Below are 23,315 nucleotides of genomic sequence, written 5' to 3' on the forward strand. Positions count from 1 at the left end.
CGCAGTGGAAGTGTGTGTGTGTGTGTGTGTGTGTGTGTGTTGAGTGTGAAGCAGTGCGGTGATGAAAAAAATGTTTTGCTGCTCAGTCAACCTTCACTGGATAAATAAAGATGAAACGGCGTCAGATAACGATTCACATTGATCTGAGTCTAATTTAGCTCCCGAGTCTCCACCGTCTGACTTTGTACTTCAATAATCACACGACGCGTAATTGGCTTTTTGTGGCGCTTATTAACATGGATGGAGGGGAGGGAGGGGGGGGGAGGGGTGGGGTGGGGGGGATGGGGGGGGGTTAGCAGTAATTAAGCACATCCCCTCTCTGTTGGCTGCAGAGGAGGGAATGGAAGGTGGTTTAAAGTTTAATTCCCCGTCTTCTCCTTCTCGTTAAGTTTCAACAAGTCTCTCTCTGTTTTTGTAAGTGAGTCTTTTCTACCATGATGTGGCGGTGGTTCTCAACCTGATGGTCTGGGCCCTGCGGAGGGGTCGCAGCATGATTTTTCTGGGTCATGAGATGATTTATGGAATATGAATAAACATATTGTAGAATAGAAATTGACTATGTGATGCGTTTCCAGTTTGTTTGGAATAAAACAGAAGAAGAAGAACTGGGTAGTTAGCGTGAGCAGCGACAAAGAAAAGAGAAACTCAAACTGCATCAACAGAAAACCCAAGCTCCGCCCACACTGTTTGATTGACAGGTGATCTCTGGGAAGTGCAGTGCAGAAACACCACAGATGGAGACTAATTAAAAAAAATGACAATCTCATGGGCTGCCACTTGAAAAGGAAAAAAAATCAAGATTCCCAGTTGAATGCGTTTCCGCCTGCAGCTGGGGGGTCAAATGTGAGGTTCGCTTCCTTCCAGGGGGTCGTCAGGTTCGAGATCCACCGCAGCGGAGTGTCGAGCGTCGTTCATTAAGCACTTCCTGTCAAAGTGACCCGCAGGAAAGCGAGAGTGAAGTAAAGCGGGGCGGACACTTAACGCAGTCGCAGCCTGGCACGCCGCCTTATATCTTCCATGTCAGTGCAGTGTGCCGCTGCAGGTGATTACAGCGCCCCACCCCCCTCCTCTCATCACCATTTTTCAGCTCTATGGGCTCCGGTCTGTCATTTAACCTTCACATGCCCCCCCCCCCCCCCCCCCCATACACTGTAATACAGTGTTTCTCAATGTCAGGTTCGAGACGTTAAGTTGGGTCGTGTGAGGATCCAAGATGGGTCCACAGATTTGTTTCTGTACTGGAGAAACTGTCGGCTTTCACAGCTGAGGGTTTTTATTTTTTTGACTATAGTTTGTCACATTTCCTTTTGAAGTCTCTGCAATATAAGATAGACTGAATAAACTACAGTAGTAATCACTGTAGAAAACCCTCCTCCTCCTCCTCCTTCATACATACACCATGCAGTAGAACCAACTTTGTGTACTGTACATCAAAACTTTATCTTTCAACCAAATAGATACAAGACTAGAGTCGAACAATCTGGATTTTTGAAGGCTGATACTGATTTTTTTTAAACTGAAGTCACCGATAGCCGATACTTTGTGCCAACATTTAATATCTTCTGCCCAGAATTGTATTTTTAAGCCTCTGAAACAGCATTTAGTCCATCCTGGGACACTAAAACTCTCCACTGAAACCCAGAGTAATGAAATTCTTTTGGTTTGGGTTAGCAGCTCTTTAATGCGGAGTGACCCAAAGCAATTATTCAATACGAGAGGGAACTCTGAGATAAAATGGGCCTATAAATGAATAATTAATTTGCAAAAACATTATTGAACAACTAATTGAATAAATCAAAAGTCAAATTTCATTGCAACATTTTACAGACTGTTTTTATGTAGCTGTCAGGGAGGAACCTCCATCATATTGGAGGTCGATGACAAAATATCCAGTATTTAATAAGAGGCCAATGTTGGGGTCTAACTCTATTCCAAGCCATTGATTGTGACTTGTGATGGTTGAAAACAGAGTGAAATTAGATTTTTCTTCTCAGGAATGGAGCAAAAGCGCAGCAGTAGTTCAGCAATATGCAGTAAGAAGTGGGACTGCTACACCTGCACCTGTAACCTAGTTCAAAACCTCTTTCTCAGTCCAGATCTGGAAGTACCGGAGCCCCTGAGGGTCAAATTTTCTCTTTAATGTGGTTCATATTATACACAGATGGATCTACATGCTATCCTGAGAAATATGTCTTTATTTTCAATGCAGTATTATAGTTTCCCAACCCCATGTACTCTCCTCTGCTCTGCAGTTGAGAGAGCTTGACCTTGTATGGTGGCGCTGCATCTGTGTGTGTGTGTGTGTGTGTGTGTGTGTGTGTGTGTGTGTGTGTCTGCGTCCGTGTGTGTGCCTAAAGGGAAGTGTGGACAGTCCAGAACACTAGTTAGGACTCACTGGCACATGACTGGGCTTGTGACTGACCTTACATAACATTATAGTACTATAGTGCAGCAAGGACAGCATCAACCAGGGCTTTAGTTTCCCTACATGGATCAATAAAGTCTCAATAAAAAGTTTCCATTGAAACCCAGACTAATGAAATTCTTTTTGGGGGGCTAGTATCAGCTAGGCTAACTAGCTAACCAAGATAACTTAGTCTGACTAAACTGCATTTAGCTGCAACCAGCCGCTAGCATAAACACTCTGACGGTGGATTGGTCCCAAAAATTTGGGTAATTTCTGGTTTGGTAAAGCAGGTTTGCCACACCAGAGCGGTTCAATGAATCCATTTTGCACCAAACTGGTCACAGCTTAGTTTATCACAAATTACATGTTTGTTAATTAGTAGCGCTCTGCTAGGCTTCATAATATTCCTCCTCTCTTCTTGTCTTTTTCACTGGGCTTCAGTCTAACATTACTTAGCCAGAAAACGGTGGTTCTTTGGCTCCGCCCACTGAGGTTTAACTCAACCAATGAGATTATTTCGGCCTCAGAGAAATGCTTGTATAACTAAAATTCAAACCTGCTAGTTATGGAAAATGGAAAGGCATGGAATTTTACATCAAGGCCTTGTTGGTTAACCCTGGTTAAGTGAGAAAGCTTGAAGGAACGTGTTTTGTGTGTGTGTTGCTGTGTGTGTGTGTGTGTGTGTGTGTTTAAAGATAGATAAAAGGATGCAGGGCTACATGCTCCAGCAGCACAGCAGAGCCTCGCTGGCCTTTCCACATCTCCTGCTCGTTTTAGCCCAGATAGCTCTCCCACGTGCCGGCCGGCTATAAATAGCGCAGGTTTTAATGCGTGATTGTCCCAGCAGGCTTTTTATGACTGAACGGGCCAGTAGGTTTTTACTGTTGTTACTAAGGCAGAGATTAACCACAAATGGAAGTCACCACGCTTCATTTTGTAACCCCCCCCCCTCCACACACACACACAGCCCCCCTCTCCCCATCCCCATCCCGCTATTATTATATTACTCTGCCCTTCAAAAGCAGACAGAATTAAGTACTTTTTGTGTGTTTTTAAAAGGTCAAAGGTCATGACTAAGGTTTAGATTTCACATCAGCATGAATTATAGCCATAAATGCTGTTAAATATATATATACAGCATCCTTCTCTACAGGCAATCCTTTGTTCAACTTTGCATTTATTTGTCTCTGTTTCAGTAATAATATTTGCGTGGCAGTTACAGTTAATCGTTCCATTTTCTTCCGTTTAAAATCCCTTAAACTCTGAATGAACTGATGGCGATTTTTCCCTCAAGTTTCCCCATTCAGTAACTTCAAAGGTGTCGGTATTCTAGGTTCATTTCATGCCCATTTACTTAATCTGTCCATTCTAATGCTCCATTTAAGCCATAGCTTAATAGATTTAGACAGACACAGTGAGTGATGTATTCAGTCCTGATGTCATTGTGTTATGCCACTGCCATTATAGCACTAATGGCAATGGCAGAGATTAAAACTGGGAAGAATAAGCCACTTCCTTTTCCCCTTTTATTTCCCTTTTAGCAAGCATGACACATTTTTAACCTTTATTTTTTTCCAGGAAAGGTTGTCTGAACATTGTTTTTCAGCAGCAGCCTGTTTAACATTCGTACCTGGGAGCTGCCCAGTGCGCCCAGTCTGCTGCTGACGGCCGCTGGGAGCCGCCCAGTACACCGAGGCCGCTCAGCAGCTTCACCGGAGCTGTTGGAGGTTAAGTGCCTTGCTCAAGGGGACAGAGGTTCATATTAAGTCTAGCCGCGCTGAGTTTTCATGGGGTTCAAAGTGGCGGACATGTGGTGGCGGGTCAGGGTCTTCTCTAACCTCTGGGCTGTTGTTCTCACTATGCTAATTGTGTTATGAACTGTGTTTGACCCGGTGGAGGGTCTGATTCAGATGAAAGGGCAGATGATCCTCCAGGCTTCATCTGCATGAAGGCCATATAACCTAACCTTACCTAACCTAACCTAACCTAATCTAACTTTACCCTAATCTAATCTAACCTAACCTAATCTAACTTTACCCTAATCTAACCTAATTTTACCTAACCCTAACCTTACCTAACCTAACCTAATCTAACTTTACCCTAACCTAACCTAACCAAACCTAAACGAACGTAACATCACATAACATAAAAGTCCGTTCCATTTTGTTGTTCTCCAATCCGATTGTGGCAGAAAGACGTTGCTGCTCGGTTACTGGAGCACTGTTAGAAACATGGAAGATTTCTACAATATTAGTTTGAATTTATTCAGAGAGATCCAAACTTTTTATTGCTGGTTAGAGGATGAATGGGAATCTGACCGGATTTGTTTAGGTTGGTTTCAGTCCTGCTACAGTGCAGCATGGAGACTAGCTACAGACATTTCTACAGTTGCATTTCCTGTATTTTAAGCTTATAAATTAGTTTAGCTTGTAATAAAATCATTTAAAATAAATGTTTGTCAAATGATTAATGTCTTTGGTAAGTAGCCGTGTAATAAGCGTGATAATGTAGTGAGCCGGTCGTCTGGAGATGAGCGATATTTTGTGTCACTGTGTATGGTCTATGTATATTTGGATGTATATTATGTAGATTTATGCGGCTGAGATGACAATAAAGCAGAACTTGAACTTGAACTGACATCCTTATCCAAAGAGACGTACAGCAAGTGCAACAGTAGAATAAGCTTTCATTCCTGGACCACCGACATTACGAGCAACCAACAGTAAGGAGGCCAAAGGTCAGAGGTCACAGCACAGACATAGACAGAGCGTAATATTCCCATGAGCCTCCAGTGATCACGTACAATAGAGGAGTGCTGGGAAAGGAAATGATAGCAGAGGAAGGAAGATCCACAGCTCTCCAGTGTTGACGGTGTTGCAGTGGGAAGGCGTCGCTCGCTCGCCGCCGCTTGTCGCCACCGCTTGTCGCCACCGCTTGTCGCTCGCCGCTTGTCGCCGCCGCTTGTCGCTCGCCGCTTGTCGCCGTGTTCCCGCCGCCGGCTTCCTGGCCCGGCCGGCTGTGTCTCATGTTGTGTGGCTGTCAGGCGGCGGAGCTTTCTGCCGCCCGCCTCATCGTTATTCAGAGTCAGCGTGGCGTTGGCTCTGCCGGCCGGCCGCCGCCTTCTGCTGCTGAGGAGGGAAGCTGAACAGAGAGGACATGCAGATGTGTGTGTGTGTGTGTGTGTGTGTGTGTGTGTGTGTGTGTGTGTGTGTTGTGTCCTGTGGAATGTATGTACGTATTTGTGACAGTGTGTTTGCATGGTTTTATGTATGTGTGTGTGCTATTTTATTTTATGTGTGTGTGTGTTCAGTGTCCCATTTTGTGTGTCCACATATGTGTGAGGTGTACCATATTGTGTGTGTGTGTGTGTGTGTGTGTGTGTGTGTGTGTGTGTGTGTGAACATGTCATAAAAACATACAGTATGTCATGGAGGCCAATCTCTTACTAGCCTTGAAGCCATGTTTCTCTGCGTGTGTGTGTCTTTATGACTGTGTGTGTGTGTGCATGTGTGTGTGTGTGTGTGTGTGTGTGTGTGTGTGTGTGCACGCCTGCCTGCGTGCATTAGTGCATGTGTGTGTGACAGAGAACAGAACACACACCAGCACAGCGTCATATAAGGCAGAGGACTGGTGGTTTGGTATGTGAGAGAGAGGCTGATGACATCACACAGGCAGCAGCCACGGGTGTGTGTGTGTGTGTGTGTGTGTGTGTGTGTGTGTGTGTGTGTTGCCTTCTGTTTAGTGTGTACAGTTTGCCTGTGTATTTATAGGAATGTGTGTGTGTGCTGCTCACTCTATCCACTTAGTATATATGTACAGTGTGCCTGTGTTTTCTGCCGCAACACGTAGGTGTGTGTGTGTGTGTGTGTGTGTGTGTGTGTGTGTGTGTGTCCCGTGCCCAAGGATGTTTTTATTGATTGACGTCTGCAATGGAGAGAAGGAGGTAAAGCGAGGGATGAGAGAAGAGAGAAAGGCTGTCTGGAAACAGAAAGAAATCAATCAGCCTGTCCTCTGTTTCTATGGAGAGAGAGAGAGAGAGAGATGGAGGGAGGAGGAGAGGAAAGAAGAGAGGTGGAGAGAAGAAGAGGAGAGAGGAAAGAATTGGAGGGGAGAAAGGAAAGAGGAGAGGAAAAAGGACAGAGGGGAAGAGAGGAGAGGGAAGGACAGGAGGAGAGGAATGGAAGAGAGGAGAAAGGTTGGATGAGGGGAGAGGAGAGGAAAATAGAAGAGAAAAAAGAAAAAAAGGCAAGGAGAGAAGGAGAAGAGAGTGGATTGAAAGAAGAGAGAGAGGAGAGAGAGGAGAGGTGATGGAGGGATGTTGAGCGAGAGAAGGGAGGAGGAGAAAGAAGAGAAAAGGAGAATGAAGTGGGGAGAAGGAGGAGGAAGAGACAAGAACAGAGTGTAGAGGAGAGAAGAAGAGAGGAGATGAGAAGAGGAGAAAAGAGAGAAGCAAAGAAGAGGAAAGGAGGGATGTTGAGCGAAGGAAGGGAGAGGAGAAAGTAGAGCAGAAGAGAAAGGAGAAGAAGGGATGTTGAATGAGGGAAGGGAAAGGAGATTTAGGAGAGAAGAAGAAGAAGAATACAGAGGAGAGGAAAAGAGAAGAAAAGGAGTGGAACAGAGAGGAGGAGAGAAGAAGAGGAGAAAATTGGAGAGGAGAGAAAAGAGAGGAGAAAAGAGCAAAGGAGGGGTGATGAACGAGGGAAGGGAGAGGAAATAGAGGAGAGAGGAAGAAGAGAGGAAAAGGAGGGATGCGCTGAGCGGAGGAGTGGGGGAAGGGGATGAGTCAGACGCACGTGAGGAGGATGTGAGCTGCATGCTAACATCACACACACACACACACACACACACACACACACACACACACCTGCAGAGAGAGAGAGAGAGAGAGAGAGGAAGTTGTGGGAGGATCTTATAGAGGGCATTCTCTCCTCTCTTCCTCTCCTCTCTTCCTTCCTCTCCTCCATCCTTCCTTCTTCTGGTTCTCTATCCAGCCCCTCTCTCCTCCTCTATCGCTTTTTCTTTCTCTCTTTCCCTCCACACTTCTCTCTCTTTTCTCTCTCTTACTCAGTCTCTCTCACCCTCTTCCTCGCTCTCTTCATCCCTCTATTCACCTCCCTCTCTCTCTTCTCCGCCTCTCCTCGTCTCCTTCCTTTCCTCCCCTCTCCCTCTCTCTCTCTCTCTCTCTCTCTCTCTCTACTCTGCTGATCATCTCTTTGATCATTCTTCTTCTGGTCTTTTCTACTCTGTAATTTATGAAGCCATAAATGATATCAGCTCATGTTAACCGCTCCCTGACCCAAATAAACACTCCAGAAACACACACACACACACACACACACACACACACACACGCCAGGCAGCGCTGGAACAGTCATATTAGCAGTTGTGTGTGAGGTCGTAGATCAAAGCAGCAGTTATAATAAATACAACGTGATATTGTAGTGAGTAAAAAACAAGCTGGGCTTTTTGTAGCTTTCTGGGAGATAGGAAGTACAGTGTGTGTGTGTGTGTGTGTGTGTGTGTGTGTGTGTAAGAGAGCGAGTTCACAGTTACTGAATATAACTGGAGAGATAAATGATGATTATGTACTACTGTATAGAACATGTTTTCGACCCAAATTAATTATTATTATCATTGATATTGATGATTGTGTACTACAGGTTGAAAATGCATTCATAAGAGGATATGATAATACTAAGAAAAGATAATAATAAAAAGAAGAAGAAGAAGAAGTAGAGGCATGATAATCTTTACAAAGCGCTTCACAAGATAAGTGAAAATGAAAGCAATAAATAATAACCGTGAACAACAGATTAAAAAATAACATACAGAAGGGCGAATACACAGAATAATTAGACGAGAGTAAAAGGAAGGAAAGAGAGAGAGAGAGAGATGGATGATTATGTGCTGTTGTTGCATAGCTCCTGTTTTCCAACCAGAGAATGAATCATTGAATTATAAATTAATCATGAATGTGTGAACTGTTGTTGATTAGTTTTGGGAAAAATTTACATTTTTGCAAACTGCTTTGGCAAAATGGTTTCTGATAAAGAGTCATGATAATAAAGTAACTGAATTGGTGAGAGAGAGAGAGAGAGAGAGAGCGAGAGAGAGAGAGAGAGAGAGAGAGAGAGAGAGAGAGAGAGAGAGAGAGAGAGAGAGAGAGAGAGAGAGAGAGAGAGAGAGAGAGAGAGAGAGAGAGAGATGATATAGTGTCATGGTCAAAATTACTTAGTTTGTTCCACATGAGTAGCCGTAGACGAGGAGGAACCCCACTGTTCATTTTCACAGCATTGATAAATTTAGTCTTATGAAAATAGTCCTTAAATTTCGTCATATTTTAGTCACGGTATATTGATTACATTTAGCCAATTATTTACTGACTAAAATGGATGATAATTTTAGCGAGCTAAAATAAGAACATTATAGTAGAGGGAAAAAAAATGTTCAACAGTTCAACCATTTTTGTGAGAATGTCAGGAACATTAAATTTAATCAATCCAGTACAGGTAATAAAAAACATCATATGGATGTTTACCTGGATCAATACACCTTCAACCCTTGAAAGATGTCAGCTGCCATGTCTTCTGCTTTTTTTATGTTTTCGTCAATACTATAATAAGATCTCATTATTTCAAATATCATCATGGGACAGAATATTTATTTGTTATGGTCTCTGTTGCCTTTGTCAACGAGCGTTTTAGTCGTTAATTTCTAGATTAACGCTGAGGAACGCTGAAAGTGAGTGAAACCTCGCTGGTTGTTTCAGTCTGGTGTAACCGGTTGACCCTGCTGTCTCGCCCAATCAGATGAGTGGAAAGGTGTGTAGTGTGTAGTGTGTGTGTGTGTGTGTGTGTGTGTGTGTAAGTGAGAGAGAAAGACAGAAACAATGTAACAGAGCTTCCTCATCAAACATACATACAATAGGACACTGATCTTGTGGTCTCCAATGGAAAGAACACACTCTCTCTCTCTCTCTCTCTCTCTCACTCACACACACACACACGCACACACACACACACACACACACATCCAAAGAGTGTATGATCCCATGATTCGTCACTCCAAAACCCAGTTTGATTTCCGGCCCTGTCTCCCTCTTCCTCTCTCCCTTTTCCTCTCTTTCTCTCCCTCTCTCTCTCTCTCTCTCCGCCTCTCTCTCTCTCTCTCTCTCTCTCTCTCTCTCTCTCTCTCTCTCTCTCATCTCAATTCAATTGTCAGTTCAGTTCAGATGAACAGTATTACCAAAGCATCTAAATACAATTGAATACATTCTTCTCTTCATCCCTCTCTCTCTCTCTCACTCCCTGTCTTCTTCTCTTGCTCTTCCTCCTCCCCTTTCTCCATTCCTCCTCCATAAATGTCTCTTTCCCCCCTCCATCTCTGTTCTCTTTCTCTTCTTCCTCCTCCCCTTTCCTTTCCCCCCTTCCTCCTCTCTCTCCTCCATACATGCTTCTTCCCTCCTTCCCCCAGTTTCTCCTCCCCTCATCCATAGCTCTTCCTCCCCTCCTCCTCCTCCTCCTTCCTCCCCCTCCAGAGACCGCAGTCGCTTCCTTTCACACTGAGTCACGTCCACACACTTCCTGCTTTTCTTCTTCTTCTGTCTGAATCTCAGCCTTTTTCCGTCACTTCAGACCGCATGGCTGGTTGTTTCTGACTGGAATGTAACATGAGTTAGTTTGGTAGATCTCAAAGTGGGGTCCTTGAAAGGGTTTCAGGGATCCTTGAAAGGGTTTCAGGGGTCCTTGAGGGGGTTCCAGGGGTCGTTGAAAGGGTTTCAGGGGTTCTTGAGGGGTTCCAGGGGTCATTGAAAGGGTTTCAGGGGTTCTTGAGGGGTTCCAGGGGTCATTGAAAGGGTTTCAGGGGTCCTTGAGGGGGTTCCAGGGGTCGTTGAAAGGGTTTCAGGGGTTCTTGAGGGGTTCCAGGGGTCATTGAAAGGGTTTCAGGGGTTCTTGAGGGGTTCCAGGGGTCGTTGAGAGGGTTTCAGGGCTTGAGGGGGTTCTAGGGGTCCCTGAAAGGGTTTCAGGGGTCCTTGAGGGGGTTCCAGTGTTCCTTGAGGGGGTTTCAGGGGTCCTTGAAACGGTTCCAGGGGTCTTTGAGGGGGTTACAGGGGATCCACCCTTCAAAAAGAGTTTAATTTCACTAGAATTCACATTCAAACTTCTTTGCATGAGTTGGGAAGTGAACCCGGGTTTTCAGAGTTGAGGTGTTTCAGACTTGAAGAGAAATAAATCCAAGGCACTCTTCTCTTAACAAAAAGGTTTTATTTTACTGGCAACACTAACACATGGCATTGCAGATTAAAACACATCGCCCCACATGCTGGAAGGCCACAACGTGTCAGTGCAACTTGCTAAGAAGAAGAGTGGCTTGGATTTGTTTCTCTTCGTTGTTCTGGTTGTTTCTGATCATGTCTCCTCCACCTCGACAGATTCCTCTCACTTCTCATGTGCGGAGCTCGTTATTTGCTCGTCATTTCACGACATTTCGGTAGACCGGGCTACCGCAGGATGGATCAGTGCTTTTTCAGCCGCGTCCCATCATGACCCAAGAGTCTGCAGCTTGTCATTCCAACTAGACACTACAGCAGCTCATTTCACTGATTAGCACACCTTCAACCAGAGAGGGGAGCTAATCACCTGAAGACTCTCGGGTCAGGGCGGCACACGGCTGAGGCAGACGCAGGGTAAATGCATGAAGAAGCTTCTACAATGATTACCAGTGTATGTGGCGCTCCGTCTGTCTCATCCTACATCGTGCTAGGACAGATGCCTCCGCTGGTTTCAGTGTCGAACCTCCTCTAAGATGGAAGTCTCATTATCTGTAATGACTAGCTGTTGAGAGATGAGGGGCTGCTGGTGAGAGCGAACAGTGTAATAATATATATGCCATTTGGGTGGAGGCTTTTATCCAAAGTGCCTTGCAGTACAGTGAGTGCATACATATTTTAGCATTGGGTGGCTCCAGTGGGAATTGAACCCCTAATCTGGACAGTTTTAGTGCCTTTCTCCATCCGTTGAAGCTCACAGGGAAACGTCACCGCTAACCCCGGCAGTGTTAGTGCCATAAAGCGAATGGGATCGGTAAAGTCTCATTTCTCATGTTTCTTAGCTTGTGAAAGGCGGCGGTTACACAGAAAACATCATTTCGAGCGAACCGGCAGACACAAGTGACGCATTCAAAGTGAATATAGCTCGCTGGAGATGTTTCCAGCTGTGACGAGCACCTCCAGTTTTCTGGTTCACATTTTACAAAGTGACTCATGCACATATTCGCAAAAACAAACCGCCTGGGAAATTTGCTTTAATCTGGATGTTTGACTAACGTGACCTTTCCCCCTCTCTCCCTCTGTTTTTCCATCTCCAGTATGGGGAGGAGGAGGTGTGTTCGGACCGTCTGGACACTGACTTCCCGGACATCGACCTCTCCCAGCTGGACGCCAGCGACTTCGACAGCGTCAACTGTCTCAGCGAGCTGCACTGGTGCAACGACCAGCCGGCGGACGCCTCGCCGGCCTCCATCCACTACAGCACAGCCGATGAGCTCTTCGAGGTGAGGCTTCGTCTCCGAAAATGCTGCCTCTCTTCCTCTAAAAGTCGTTTCCAAATTGTAATTATCACGGACATGAAATCCTGCTTGCATGGTTGTTGCATCCATCAGTATGCAACAGAATTATATGCAGCCTCTGTTGCTCTAAAAGTCCTTGTTCTCAAAGAAATTTGCTTGAACATCAAATTTTTATCACGGACATGAATTTCTGCTTCATGGCTGTTGCCACTGATGTACATAAGAAATAGATGCAGCCTCTGTTGTTCTAAAAGTTGTTCTCCCTAAAGAAACGGTCGAGGACATTGAATTTATCATGGGCATGAATTTCTGCTCCAAGGGTGTCGCATCCGTCAATATGCATCAAAAATATATGCAGCTTCTGTTGTTAGTTCCTGAAATTGAACCTGAAGCCTTGACACCAGCACATGAAAAAAACAAGGAAGAAGTGATGAGAATCGGCATCATGCTGCACGTTAGGAACAGCAGAGTCTGTGGTATCAGCCGGAGGATCAGACTCAATCAGAACGCCCTTCACTTCTTCAGGTTTAATACAAACAAGCTTGTACTTTTGTCCTGTGGGGACAAACCTCCGACAACTTTTGGATCTTGTTTAAAAACCACAAATAGTAAATCAATTCATTTCTACTTTATTGCCTTTCCACTTGACACAACTGCACAGTGAAATGAAAAAGTTTTTGTTTGACTTGGGACTTAAATAAAGTGTCTAGGCTACTATGAAGGCAGCAAATGCAGACATTATAGGAAATGCAGAACTATGACTAACAGTTCTACTGAGGTTCTGCTTTCCCCGTCTGTCTGTCTGTTTCTGCCATTTGACAGTTATCATTTTTGAGGTCTAACTATTATGCTGCGTTCTTCCAAGTCGGCTAATAAACAGCATCGCATTCGCATGCTATTTTGTTGGAACAAACACAAACCATCAGGAGGCTGCAGCTCTGGAAGTTGGAGAATTGTTAAGAGTTGGCGGAGGTTTGCACTCTACTGAGCGCCTTCTAGTTCATCAAGAAATGTTTGCAAATGAAGTTGTGGTACAAACGAGCCTCCAAAAGAGCAGCGCACGAGCAAATAGCCCCTTCATCGCCAACTGTAAGCACAAATTGCTTCAGCTGTAAAGCTAATCCAACAAGCCCAGCACCCTAAAGCTCCTTTATAACTGGAAAGTTCTCAGATCAGATTTGATTTAGGAACGACACACTGCTGCACCCCCCACACCCCCCTGGTCTGTTTGATGGTCTTGTCTGGCCCATGTATATAAAACACAAGAAGAAGAGTCTTGCAGAGATGATAGCAGCCTTTCTGAATGGTCAAACTGCTCAAAGTCTATATGCAGCCTTTCCAAAGATCTCATATGAGCTACAACAATTTGGGGGAGTTGATGTTGTGAAGTGTGAAGGGAATCGGGCACAATCTTGCTTTGCCTCGCCTACAAATACACATTATGTGGGCAAAATAATTAGATTTACATATAATTTACATATGCATGACCAAGACGTCGTTCCGATTTGGTCATTTTGGTGACCCAGCAGCCGCTCCCACCTGCACAAACCTTTAGTGAATCTGAAACTGAGCCTCAGTTTCAGTCCCTGTAACAGCCACAGTTTCCATCCCTGTCGACTGTCCTTGAGCAGAACACCAAACCCCTACCTGACCTCTGAGGCGAAATGTAGACGTGTGTGTGTGTGTGTGTGTGTGTGTGTGTGTGTGTGTGTGTGTGTGTGTGTGTGTGTGTGTGTCTCAGAGAGGGAGACGCCAAGAAAGTAATTCCTAATTACGGTGTGTGTAATACGATGATGGAAGAAGTCCCTGGGCTTGAATGGGCGTGATGCTGGTACCGGGGCAGTGAAAGCCCCAAAGGCCGCGGTATCAGTTGCTCTTATTGGATGAATTCAGGGAATACCCTTGTTGTTTTGCTCTGTTTGAAAGCCAAGCCTGCTTCATCGATTGTCCATAGTCTTCCAGTCCCCACTATAGTCTCCTGGTCCCGTTACGCAGGCTAAATGGAGTGCATCTCAAGAATAAAAAGACGACAACAAAGAGATAAAGTGGCATTTAGAGACAGATCGTGGGCTGTGTAATGCAACTCTGCTAGTGGGAATAGCCATGATGCTGCCATGCACCGCGGATTATCGGTAAGATGAAGACCAGCAAGGCATGATGGGAATGCAGGTCAAATAAACATTGCCTTTGTCTCGTCTTCTCTCTCTCTCTCTCTCTCTCTTTATTCTTTCTTTGGATCCCCATTAGCCGACGCCTCAGCGGCTGTTTGTCTTCCTGGGATCGACAGAAAATTTTACATCACAGATTTTGGCATCACAAGACAGAGGGACAGCACAACATAATAAACATTAATAGATATTGATATTGACAACATAAACTTTACGAGAAATCGGACAGGAACGAGACGTCTCATAAAAGTGATCTACAGTTGACACGGAGGACGCAAGATTAGTTAAAAAACAGATTTAGAGCTTAAGAAGATCTAAACATTGGAGATTGATGCTGTTTCAAGGTATATTGATTTTAGATTTTTTAGTTCATTTCCACATACAACTGAAAGAGGAAAAAACGGAAAGAGAAAAAAAATCAAGATGACAAAAAGAAACAGGTGCATTGAATCTCTCTCTCTATCTTTCTCTTCCTCATACTTTTCCCTCGTGTTTCTTATCTCTCTCTTGCTGTCTATCTTACTCTCTCTCTCTCTCCCTCTCTCACACACTTTTTATAACTGAATCTTCCTCTCTTTCTCAGTCTCTATCTCACTCTTTCTTTCTCTCCCCCCCTCTCTCTCTTTTGCTTCTCTCTCTTTCTCCCCACTTTTCACATCTCGCTCTTTCTTGCTTGCTCTCTCTCTCTCTGTTTTGTTGTGTTTCTCGATGTCTCTTTCCCTCTCCCTCTCTCTCCAGTGCTGTCTCTCTCTCTCTCTCTCTCTCTCTCTCCCCTAACTTCTTTACGCTGGATTTTCTGGATCGTATACATGATTTTACTTTTATCATACCTTCACCTGTGTTAACTTCAGCAACTTTTAATAAAAAACTGGATGTTTAACACACACACACACACACACTGCCAGTATATTATATTCCAGCTGATTTCGTATCGATCTGACTACTACAGCAGAGCAGACGGCCGGACGACGTTTGGTTATGAACACACAGCAACGAATCGAGTGGAGTGATAAGCAGAAGGATGGAGCCCCTGTGTCTCTCTCTCTCTCTCTCTCTCTCTTTCTCTCTCTCTCTCTGCCGTCCATCAATACAGCACTTATTTACAGTAGCGTGTCGGTATCTAATCCCGTGTCGGGTGGGATTGATCGGGCTGTGTGTGTGTGTGTGTGGTGTGTGTTGGCTGGGGGTGGGGGGGTATGGGTGATTGCATTGGGTTTGGGAGGACTACACCCCCCCACCCCCACCCCAGAGCTAGAGAGGTAGATAAAGAGAGAGAAATAAAGAGAGATGTAGATAGAAAAGTTAGATTCATTTTCATGTAAATAATGTCCGTTTTCCAACTCTCATTTTCACCTCTTAAAACACCCTAACTTACACTTTGACACTACTTTGGTGAATATTATTAATTTGGGTCATAAAGATGTATATCAGCATAAAAAGTGGGTTTACCTTCCACTTAATAAATATATGGTGGTTACTGTTATCCCGATGGTTCCACACTTTTCTGACAACCTGTAGAGAGAAAATTCAAACTCCAAATTGCAAATCCAAACTCTAACTCACAACAAAACCACACGGCAGAGAAGAGAAAGAGAAGCAGCAAGTGCGAGAGACGGAGAGAGTAGATTTAATAACAAAGCGTTTGGCAGCCGGTGAAAGATAGAGCCGGATGATAAAAGAAGAGAGAGAGAGAGAGAGAGAGAGAGAGATGAATGAAGCTCGGCGGCTTCCCGTAGGCCGGCCATGCTATCACCTCTCCACCAGACTCCGCTCTCAGCAAGATGGCAGCTATTTAACAGTAAACAACTCCTCTGTGGAGATGTGACGGCGGGGCGGGGCGGGGGGGGGGGGGGAGGCTGTGTTCAGTAACTTTACTCCTCTTTCTATTACGCTGTCGTCTATTCTGTTACATTTACATGTTAGAGATGTAGCTGTTGCTCTCATCCAGAGCGACTTACAATGACTGCAACATTAGAATAAGCTTCGGTTCCTTCATCACCAAATTTATAACTAACTAACAGTAAGGAGTTGGGTTAGACTGATATGCCTGTGCCAAGAATTTTGGATTGAAACTACAGATGGCCGATATTTTGTGCCGATATTCAGTATCTTTCACTGTAAATTTCACCATTTTCATGCCCAAGAATTCAAAAAATCACTTTACAATAAGGGTCACTAAGTTAAGGGTTAGTTAATGCTTAATAAGCATTAACTAACCCTTAATTAACAGTTAACTAATGTGTCTGGTAATCATTTACTAATGGTGATCATGTTAACTAAGGTATTAATTTATACATTATTTAATAGTCATCTTTATAAATTATTAAATAATGTATAAATTAATACCTTAGTTAACATGAACACCATTAGTAAATTACACATTAGTTAACTGTTAATTAAGGGTTAGTTAATGCTTATTAAGCATAAACTAACCCTTAACTTAGTGACCCTTATTGTAAAGTGTTACCAAAAAATCTTACATGTTTTTAGTGTTTCTACCAGAATTTTAGTCTTCTCAGGTTGAAAAGCCTCTGAAACAGCATTTAGAGCATCATGGGACACTAAACCTCCGAAACCCAAGATAATAATCAGTCAAACTGCATCATATCCATCATATCAGTGATAACAATAACTGACTGGCCGATATCCAGTTTTGATTAAAAGGCAAGTATCGGCAAACCCGCGTATCGTTCTAACTCTAATCAAAGGTCAGAGCCGCGGCGCTCTGACAGCATGCTTGTAAAACCCCAAGAGGAATCATGTAAAGGAGAAGAAATGAGAACAGGATTTAAGAGGAGCGAGAAGAGATTTTTTTTCAAGACAAGAGCTCATTAGAGTGAACAGAGAGGAAGACAGAACAGAGGGGGGGGGGGGGGGGGGGATTCAGCTCCACCATCCACCCCGTAATGATTCAGACCTTCTGCAGGACGTCTGCAGAGGACGCTCATTTCCAGGCATAAATACAGTAAACACACATAAGTCCGTCAGAGGATAGTTATTTCCCGACCGTCCTTAAACGCAGATCACCCAAAGATGACAGTTATTTCATTTGTGTTGATGGCAGGCTGGAGTCAGAGGAGAGGACAGTGTTCAAGGAAAAAACAAGTCTTATTCTATCAGTTTAGGAAATACTTTTGTCCATTTTTTTAATATTTAGCTGGTGAACGTCTATACCAGCTATGTGCCCTGTCTTCTCACCTATTGTAAGTCTACCTGGACAAAAGCGTCAATTATGCCTTTAAGGGAAAATCCATCCTAAAACACTTAAACTTAAAAAACAGCTATAGGTGATGGACTTTGCATTCCTGGCTCCATTTAGTAGTTTGTTGTGTTTTTCTTCTCGGTGGATAACCGGCCAATCGTAGACGAGGTGACGTCACCTCCAGATGTTTCCAGCAGCTACAGTGGAGTTTGATATGAGAAAATGTTTCAGGATGTAAAACATCAGCGGTAAACGTCAGGTTTTGGTGTCAGTCCCTCAGAATCAAAGAGCGAGGGCTTCTTTCTAGAGCCGCCATTTTGCACCGAGAGACGTTCAACAATCATACAGGGAGAAATCCATCGTAGAAGAGGAGAGAGACCAGTTTCTCCACCCACAGGAGCAGGAGAGAGACCAGAATGCACTGCAGCAGAGAGACAGGTTGGGGTTTGAATAAGGGATGCGACTCACTTATTCTCAACTGGAAAAATTGCCACTCCACTATCGCTATCTCTCTCTCCACCTACATGTAAAACCCACAGCTGAATGCAACAAGTTCAGGCTCGTTCTCTTAGGGTTGTTGAAAGGCATTCTGGGAAATGTAGTAAATCACTAACTGCAGTAGAAGTAGACGAGGCAGGTTGAGGGAAAGTGGGTTCACCGAAAAAGTAAATTACAGCACACTAACTCCTGGAATGCATCGAACATCACAGATTAATGATATGTAACAGTGTCTCACCCACGGTTCCCCTGTGTGTCGCCCCCTGCAGATCGAAGAGGAGAATGCGGCTCTGCTCGCCGCTCTGACGGACAGTCTGGACGGCATGGTGGACGCCGAGGTGGGCGGGCTCTCCGTCTTCCCCGCGCTGGGGGAGGAGCCCGACCGGGAGGAGGAGGAAGACGACAGCCTTCCTCTCCACGCCGGGGACTTCAGCCAATCCCCGGGCGCCGAGACAGAGGACCCGTCTCTGGTAAGAACGCTTCCTTACTTAACCTGTTTATGGGGGCGGGGCTCTCGTGGTGATGTCACTTCCCCTTTCTTTCCTCTTAAGGGGGGAATGTGGAGGCTACATGAGAATATTCTGCTGTTTTTGGATATAATATTACGGCACAGAACTGTTTGTACTCTACCCTAACTTCAAATTAGCAAAGTACCAGTGAAATTAATTCCTCATGTTCCTGTAAACCCCCTCCAACGACCCCCGGTCGGTCCGCGGACCTCACTTTGGCAGACGCCGTGCTCGCCAACGCACATCTGAACATTTTACCCCTCGTTTAAGACTTTGATATTTTCATCTTTTTAACCTCCTGTTCTCATTTTTTGTCCCGTCATCACAAGCCTCTTGCTGTTGAAGTGGAGCCTTTTGTACACGCTTCAAACATTATACATTCCCACCCACCTATGTGTTTTTTGTTTTTTTTCGTCCCCTCCCCCCTCCCCCGTCCCGCCCGACGCTCTGCCTCTCTCCGTCGCCCCTGTATCTTAATCTGTGTCGCGTTTGCTAACCTTGATGTTCCCCTTGTTAGCCTGCGAGGTTCAAAGTCTGCCTTTAACTCAGCAGAGCAGAGGGGCGCCGAGGCAGAGTAACCTTTCATCCAGTCCCAGCCTCTGAGTGTGTGTGTGTGTGTGTGTTCTTGTATTTCTATATTTATGAGGACCACATGTCTCCACAAGGATAGAAAGATGAGAGAAATCTAAAGTGAGGGAATTTTGCTGCTCCTTACTTATTTATGGGGTTAGTTTAGGGTTTTTGGGTTTAGGGTTAAGATTAGAATTATTAGGTTTAGGATTAAGTTTAAAGTAAGGGCTAAAGTTAGTTTAGAGTTAAGGTTATAATGAGGATTAAGTTTAGGGTTAGGTTAAGGTTAGTTTTGGATTAGGACTTGTTTTAGTCATAAATTTAGAGTTAGGATGAAGTTTAGTGAAGGGTTAAGGAAGGAATGTAGTCAATGAATGTCCGCATGTAAACTTGTGTGTGTGTGCATGTGTCCCTCCAGCACGTGCTTAAATGTGTGTGTTTTCCCCCGCTCCCTCCCTCTTTTCACACAGTGCCGCTGGGTGCCCCCTCCCGCCCCCCACCCCCGACCCCTCCATCGTTCCCTGAACCCGTCTTCTAGGAAAAGCCCTGTTTTTCTCTCCTCACTCTGTTTCCCTGCTCTCAGCCTCCGCTGCACCTGAAGCACCAAACTCCCCCTCGCCCCCCCCCCGAAAAATAAATCCTCCGTTTCGCAGGAGCGTGTTTTGCAGTATCCCGTTACGCCGAACAGCGTGCCCTACTTTCCACTTAGTTCACTCCGCTGTCAAAAGAATGCAGGTCGGCAACCGGCTCGGGAGCTTTTAATTGAAGTAGGAAGCTATTTCGGCGTAATAAACGACTTATGATTACCGCTGTAATGCCTCCTTATTGCACTTGTCAAGATGAATCCTGCGTACTTCCTTAAGTTGCCTTAGATTTCACAGAAACGCACAGCGAAGGGGGGGCTGTCGATGGGTTTTTTTTTTCTTTCAGCCTACAAAGATGCTATTGTGCGGCGGGCATGAATGACGCCGGCTGGCTGAATACCTACAGCGTAAATACTCTGCCTTCCCATGTGCAATTACACACCGAGCCGCGCTTTAAACCCCGAGCGTGTGTCGCTGGAGTCGGCGCTGCGGTTCCAAAGCGAAGCGTTCGGCGTGAAGCTGCCGCCGCCGCCGCCGCCTGTAGCGACGGCAACAGTTCCAGGAAGTCGACCACGCAGGCGAGCAAATGGAGTCCGCAGCAACAGAAGAGTGCTGTCTGGTGGCAGCTTAACATCAGCTTACTGAGCTTTTTATTAGGAGAAGAGAGTTTATCACCTTTTAAGGCTGGCATAAATCTTTCTGACCTAAATTTGAAGTATACATCATAGTAAGTAGTGTCAAACTGATGTAAGCTGTGTGAGGATTGGGATTTTTAAGGAGAAACAGCATAAATTAATACTTTTATGATGATGTAATTGATTTTTGTTTGTATCGGTGATCGTTTCCTAACAGTGATCACCGACTAGACGTCACACAGGGTTCCTGCAGGTTTCACAACACTTTGCAAGACCTTTTCAGTCCTGCTTGGAATTTAATTTCAGACCAATTTAAAAACCCAAATAAAGAAACAAAGCTGCTCAAACATACTGCAGCTAATGAAAGTTCAGAAACTATGAATGGGCAGAATAAGAAAAGAAAAAAATACCAAAAAAAAAGAAAGAAAAGACACCAGGAAATTAAATGTTAAGGGGCATGAAGTCCGGCTGTGGTTATTAAAGCAGATAGGATCAGACTAATTCTGGATTACATAAATGAAGTAAAAGAGTGGACCTGCAATGCAAAGAAACCTGTTATTACATGGAGAAAAACTGTATTTAAGACATTTTAATACTTTTTGAGGCCTTAAAAATATACAATAGATCGTTCATTTTAAGACTTTTTCAAACTTTGTAAAGATCTGGTTATATTTTATGTTTTTATTCATCACTACATCACTGGTGGCAGCATTACAGGATATGACTGGCATCAGACACAGAGTCTATGGAGAAAATGAAGCAGAGGAAGGGGCATTCCTTCCAAATCGGTGGAAATGACTTTGATGACCTTAAATGACTCGGTACAGGAATGAGGAAAGTTTTGGCGGCTGTGGAGGCCGAAGAAATGCCAAGCCTTCAACAATGATAACCGTTAGCTGTGTGTGTGTGTGTGTGTGTGTGTATATGCTGGCATAGTGACGGCAAATAAAAAAAAAAACTGGGACACAATGAGACAGAACTGGTTTTGTGTGCTAAATGGCGTGGCGGTATTGTTTAGTGAAAAACAAAAGAGCAGCGATACCGAGATGCCATCATCACTTTCGCTGTTGTATCGCAAAACACCGTCACCCGAAACATGGCCGCCTGTCCTTGTTTCAACCTTACAGCCTCCTTGACGGGTTATCAGTCAGCCGGTGTCAGTAATAAGAATGAATGCAGGCGGGTTAATCCGTTCCGCCTGCCGGGCTCCTCCAGGAGAGACGTTTAAGGTCAAACCAGCGGCGGCTGATCGGTTAGTTACAAGCTGACAGAAAGAAGAAAAAAAAAACACTCAGAAAAGGGCTGAGCGTGCACAAATCCACCTGTAGACACACTACAGGTACAGGTACAGTGCAGATACACTTACCTTCAACTCCAACAACGCAGGTTCAATTCACAACTCATTGACAAGAAGTTTATATTTTCAGATAAGGTCCAAAAATAAATAAATAGAAACTAAATCCGCTGGACTTAAAATGAGGCTTGTCCAGTGGATTTTGTCTCTATTTTATTTTTGTATTTTTTTGGACATATTTCAGACCAAAACCTTAACCTAACCTTAACCAAACTGTGTTAGCTGCCTAACTAAGCTAACCTTTTCAAGTGAAAATATCGTGTCCAATCTTTGCTATTGTCACATAATCCTTTCCTGGTGGAGGAACGAAATCTTCACATTATTTCTGTCTGTAACATTTAATGTGAGATTCAGAGTTCATGCTCATTTAAAGACATGACTGTTGCACATGTGCAGACCCTGCAGCCACACTGCAGCAGCAGCAGCGGTCCTGCAGCAGCTCTCCGGGCGTCTCCATGCTGCTGCTCAGATGCTGTAACAGTAGATGAATAATCCTGTTGTACCTGCAGACTCGTCTCTCAGTCACCTGCTCGCTGCCTCCGCCCTCACAGCTTCTGACAGCTGGCAAGATAACACAAATGGACTTTTCCAAACGCTTACTCACATACACACACACTGTTTCTCTCTCTTTCTCTCTCTCTCTCACACACACATGCTCTCTCTTTCTCTCACACACACACACTACTACTACTACTATTACTAGTACTCCTACTGCTGCTGCTACTACTAATCACCTAGCACTCACCCTAGTAACACCCTAGCAACCACTAGCACTACAACAACTACTACTACTATTACTACTGCTACTACTACTACTACTATTACACTATTAGGCTGTTACAACTACTACTACTAGTCTAGGCTATTATGACTACTACTGCTATTATTACTAAGACTACTAATACTACTATTTCTGCTACTAGTACTGCTACTTTTTCTGCTACTACTGGTACTCCTACTGGTACTCCTACTGCTAGTACTACTACTACAGTACTACTACTACCCACGCATTTTCTCCAGCTTTCTAGTTTTAATTTAGTTGATTAGAATTTTATTTCGTGTTATTGTATTTTCTTCACTGTTGAATTACTTGTTTTTATTTCTACAGTAGAATATAGTACATGTCACTCGACTGTACATGTAGACCAGAGTTCCCACTGCGGCCCTCGATTAAAATTTCATGACTTTTCCATGAATTCCCATAACTTAAGTGTGAGCTCTTAATGTCGTTTGGTTGTCTGCGATATTATTATTATATAAGTGACCCATTTATAACATTCCCCGAATTCTCCAGATAATTTATCCAATTCCCTGACTCTACCTGTCTGGAATACAACCTCTAAAAATTCCATGATATTCCAGGAATTCCCTGACTCGTTTGAACCTGATAAACAGCAGGATTTATCATTCTATATACAGTATGTACTCATGCTGCATCCTGGCACTGTTTCCATTGCATACACTATCAGTAGCAAAAATAGCAACCTGACATTCACATCCACTCACACAGAAAAGCCTGGTGTAATAACATTATGCTGTTTACTCGACTGAAGCTGCCAGATGTGTGTGTGTGTGTGTGTGTGTGTGTGTGAGAGAGTGTGTGTGTGTGTGTGTGTTTCATCCCCCATTTCCATCAGTAGAGTGGCTTAGTGTCACATGACTGCTGTCACTCTGGTCTGGCTGACTGGAGGCGGGCGGCGCCCTCTACTGGCGGGAGCAGGAACTGCAAATGACCTCACTGACCGAGGCTCCAGTGGCCCTGAGTGTGTGTGTGTGTGTCTGTTTATGCATGAGTTTGCAAGTGCAACTCCGCTGGTGTGA

General features: G+C 44.4%; 1 protein-coding gene across 1 annotated transcript in view; it reads left to right on the forward strand.

Annotated features, from left to right (window-relative positions):
* The window catches only part of ppargc1b (peroxisome proliferator-activated receptor gamma, coactivator 1 beta), a 102,770-nt gene that overhangs the window by 62,961 nt on the left and 16,494 nt on the right, over positions 1-23,315 (forward strand). The window contains exons 2-3 of the mRNA XM_078288938.1: positions 11,774-11,959; positions 18,112-18,312. Coding sequence (XP_078145064.1) covers positions 11,774-11,959; positions 18,112-18,312 — 387 coding nt within the window. The remainder of the gene's footprint in view (positions 1-11,773; positions 11,960-18,111; positions 18,313-23,315) is intronic.

Source organism: Centroberyx gerrardi, chromosome 16 (assembly GCF_048128805.1).
Source record: "Centroberyx gerrardi isolate f3 chromosome 16, fCenGer3.hap1.cur.20231027, whole genome shotgun sequence".
NCBI lineage: Eukaryota > Metazoa > Chordata > Actinopteri > Beryciformes > Berycidae > Centroberyx > Centroberyx gerrardi.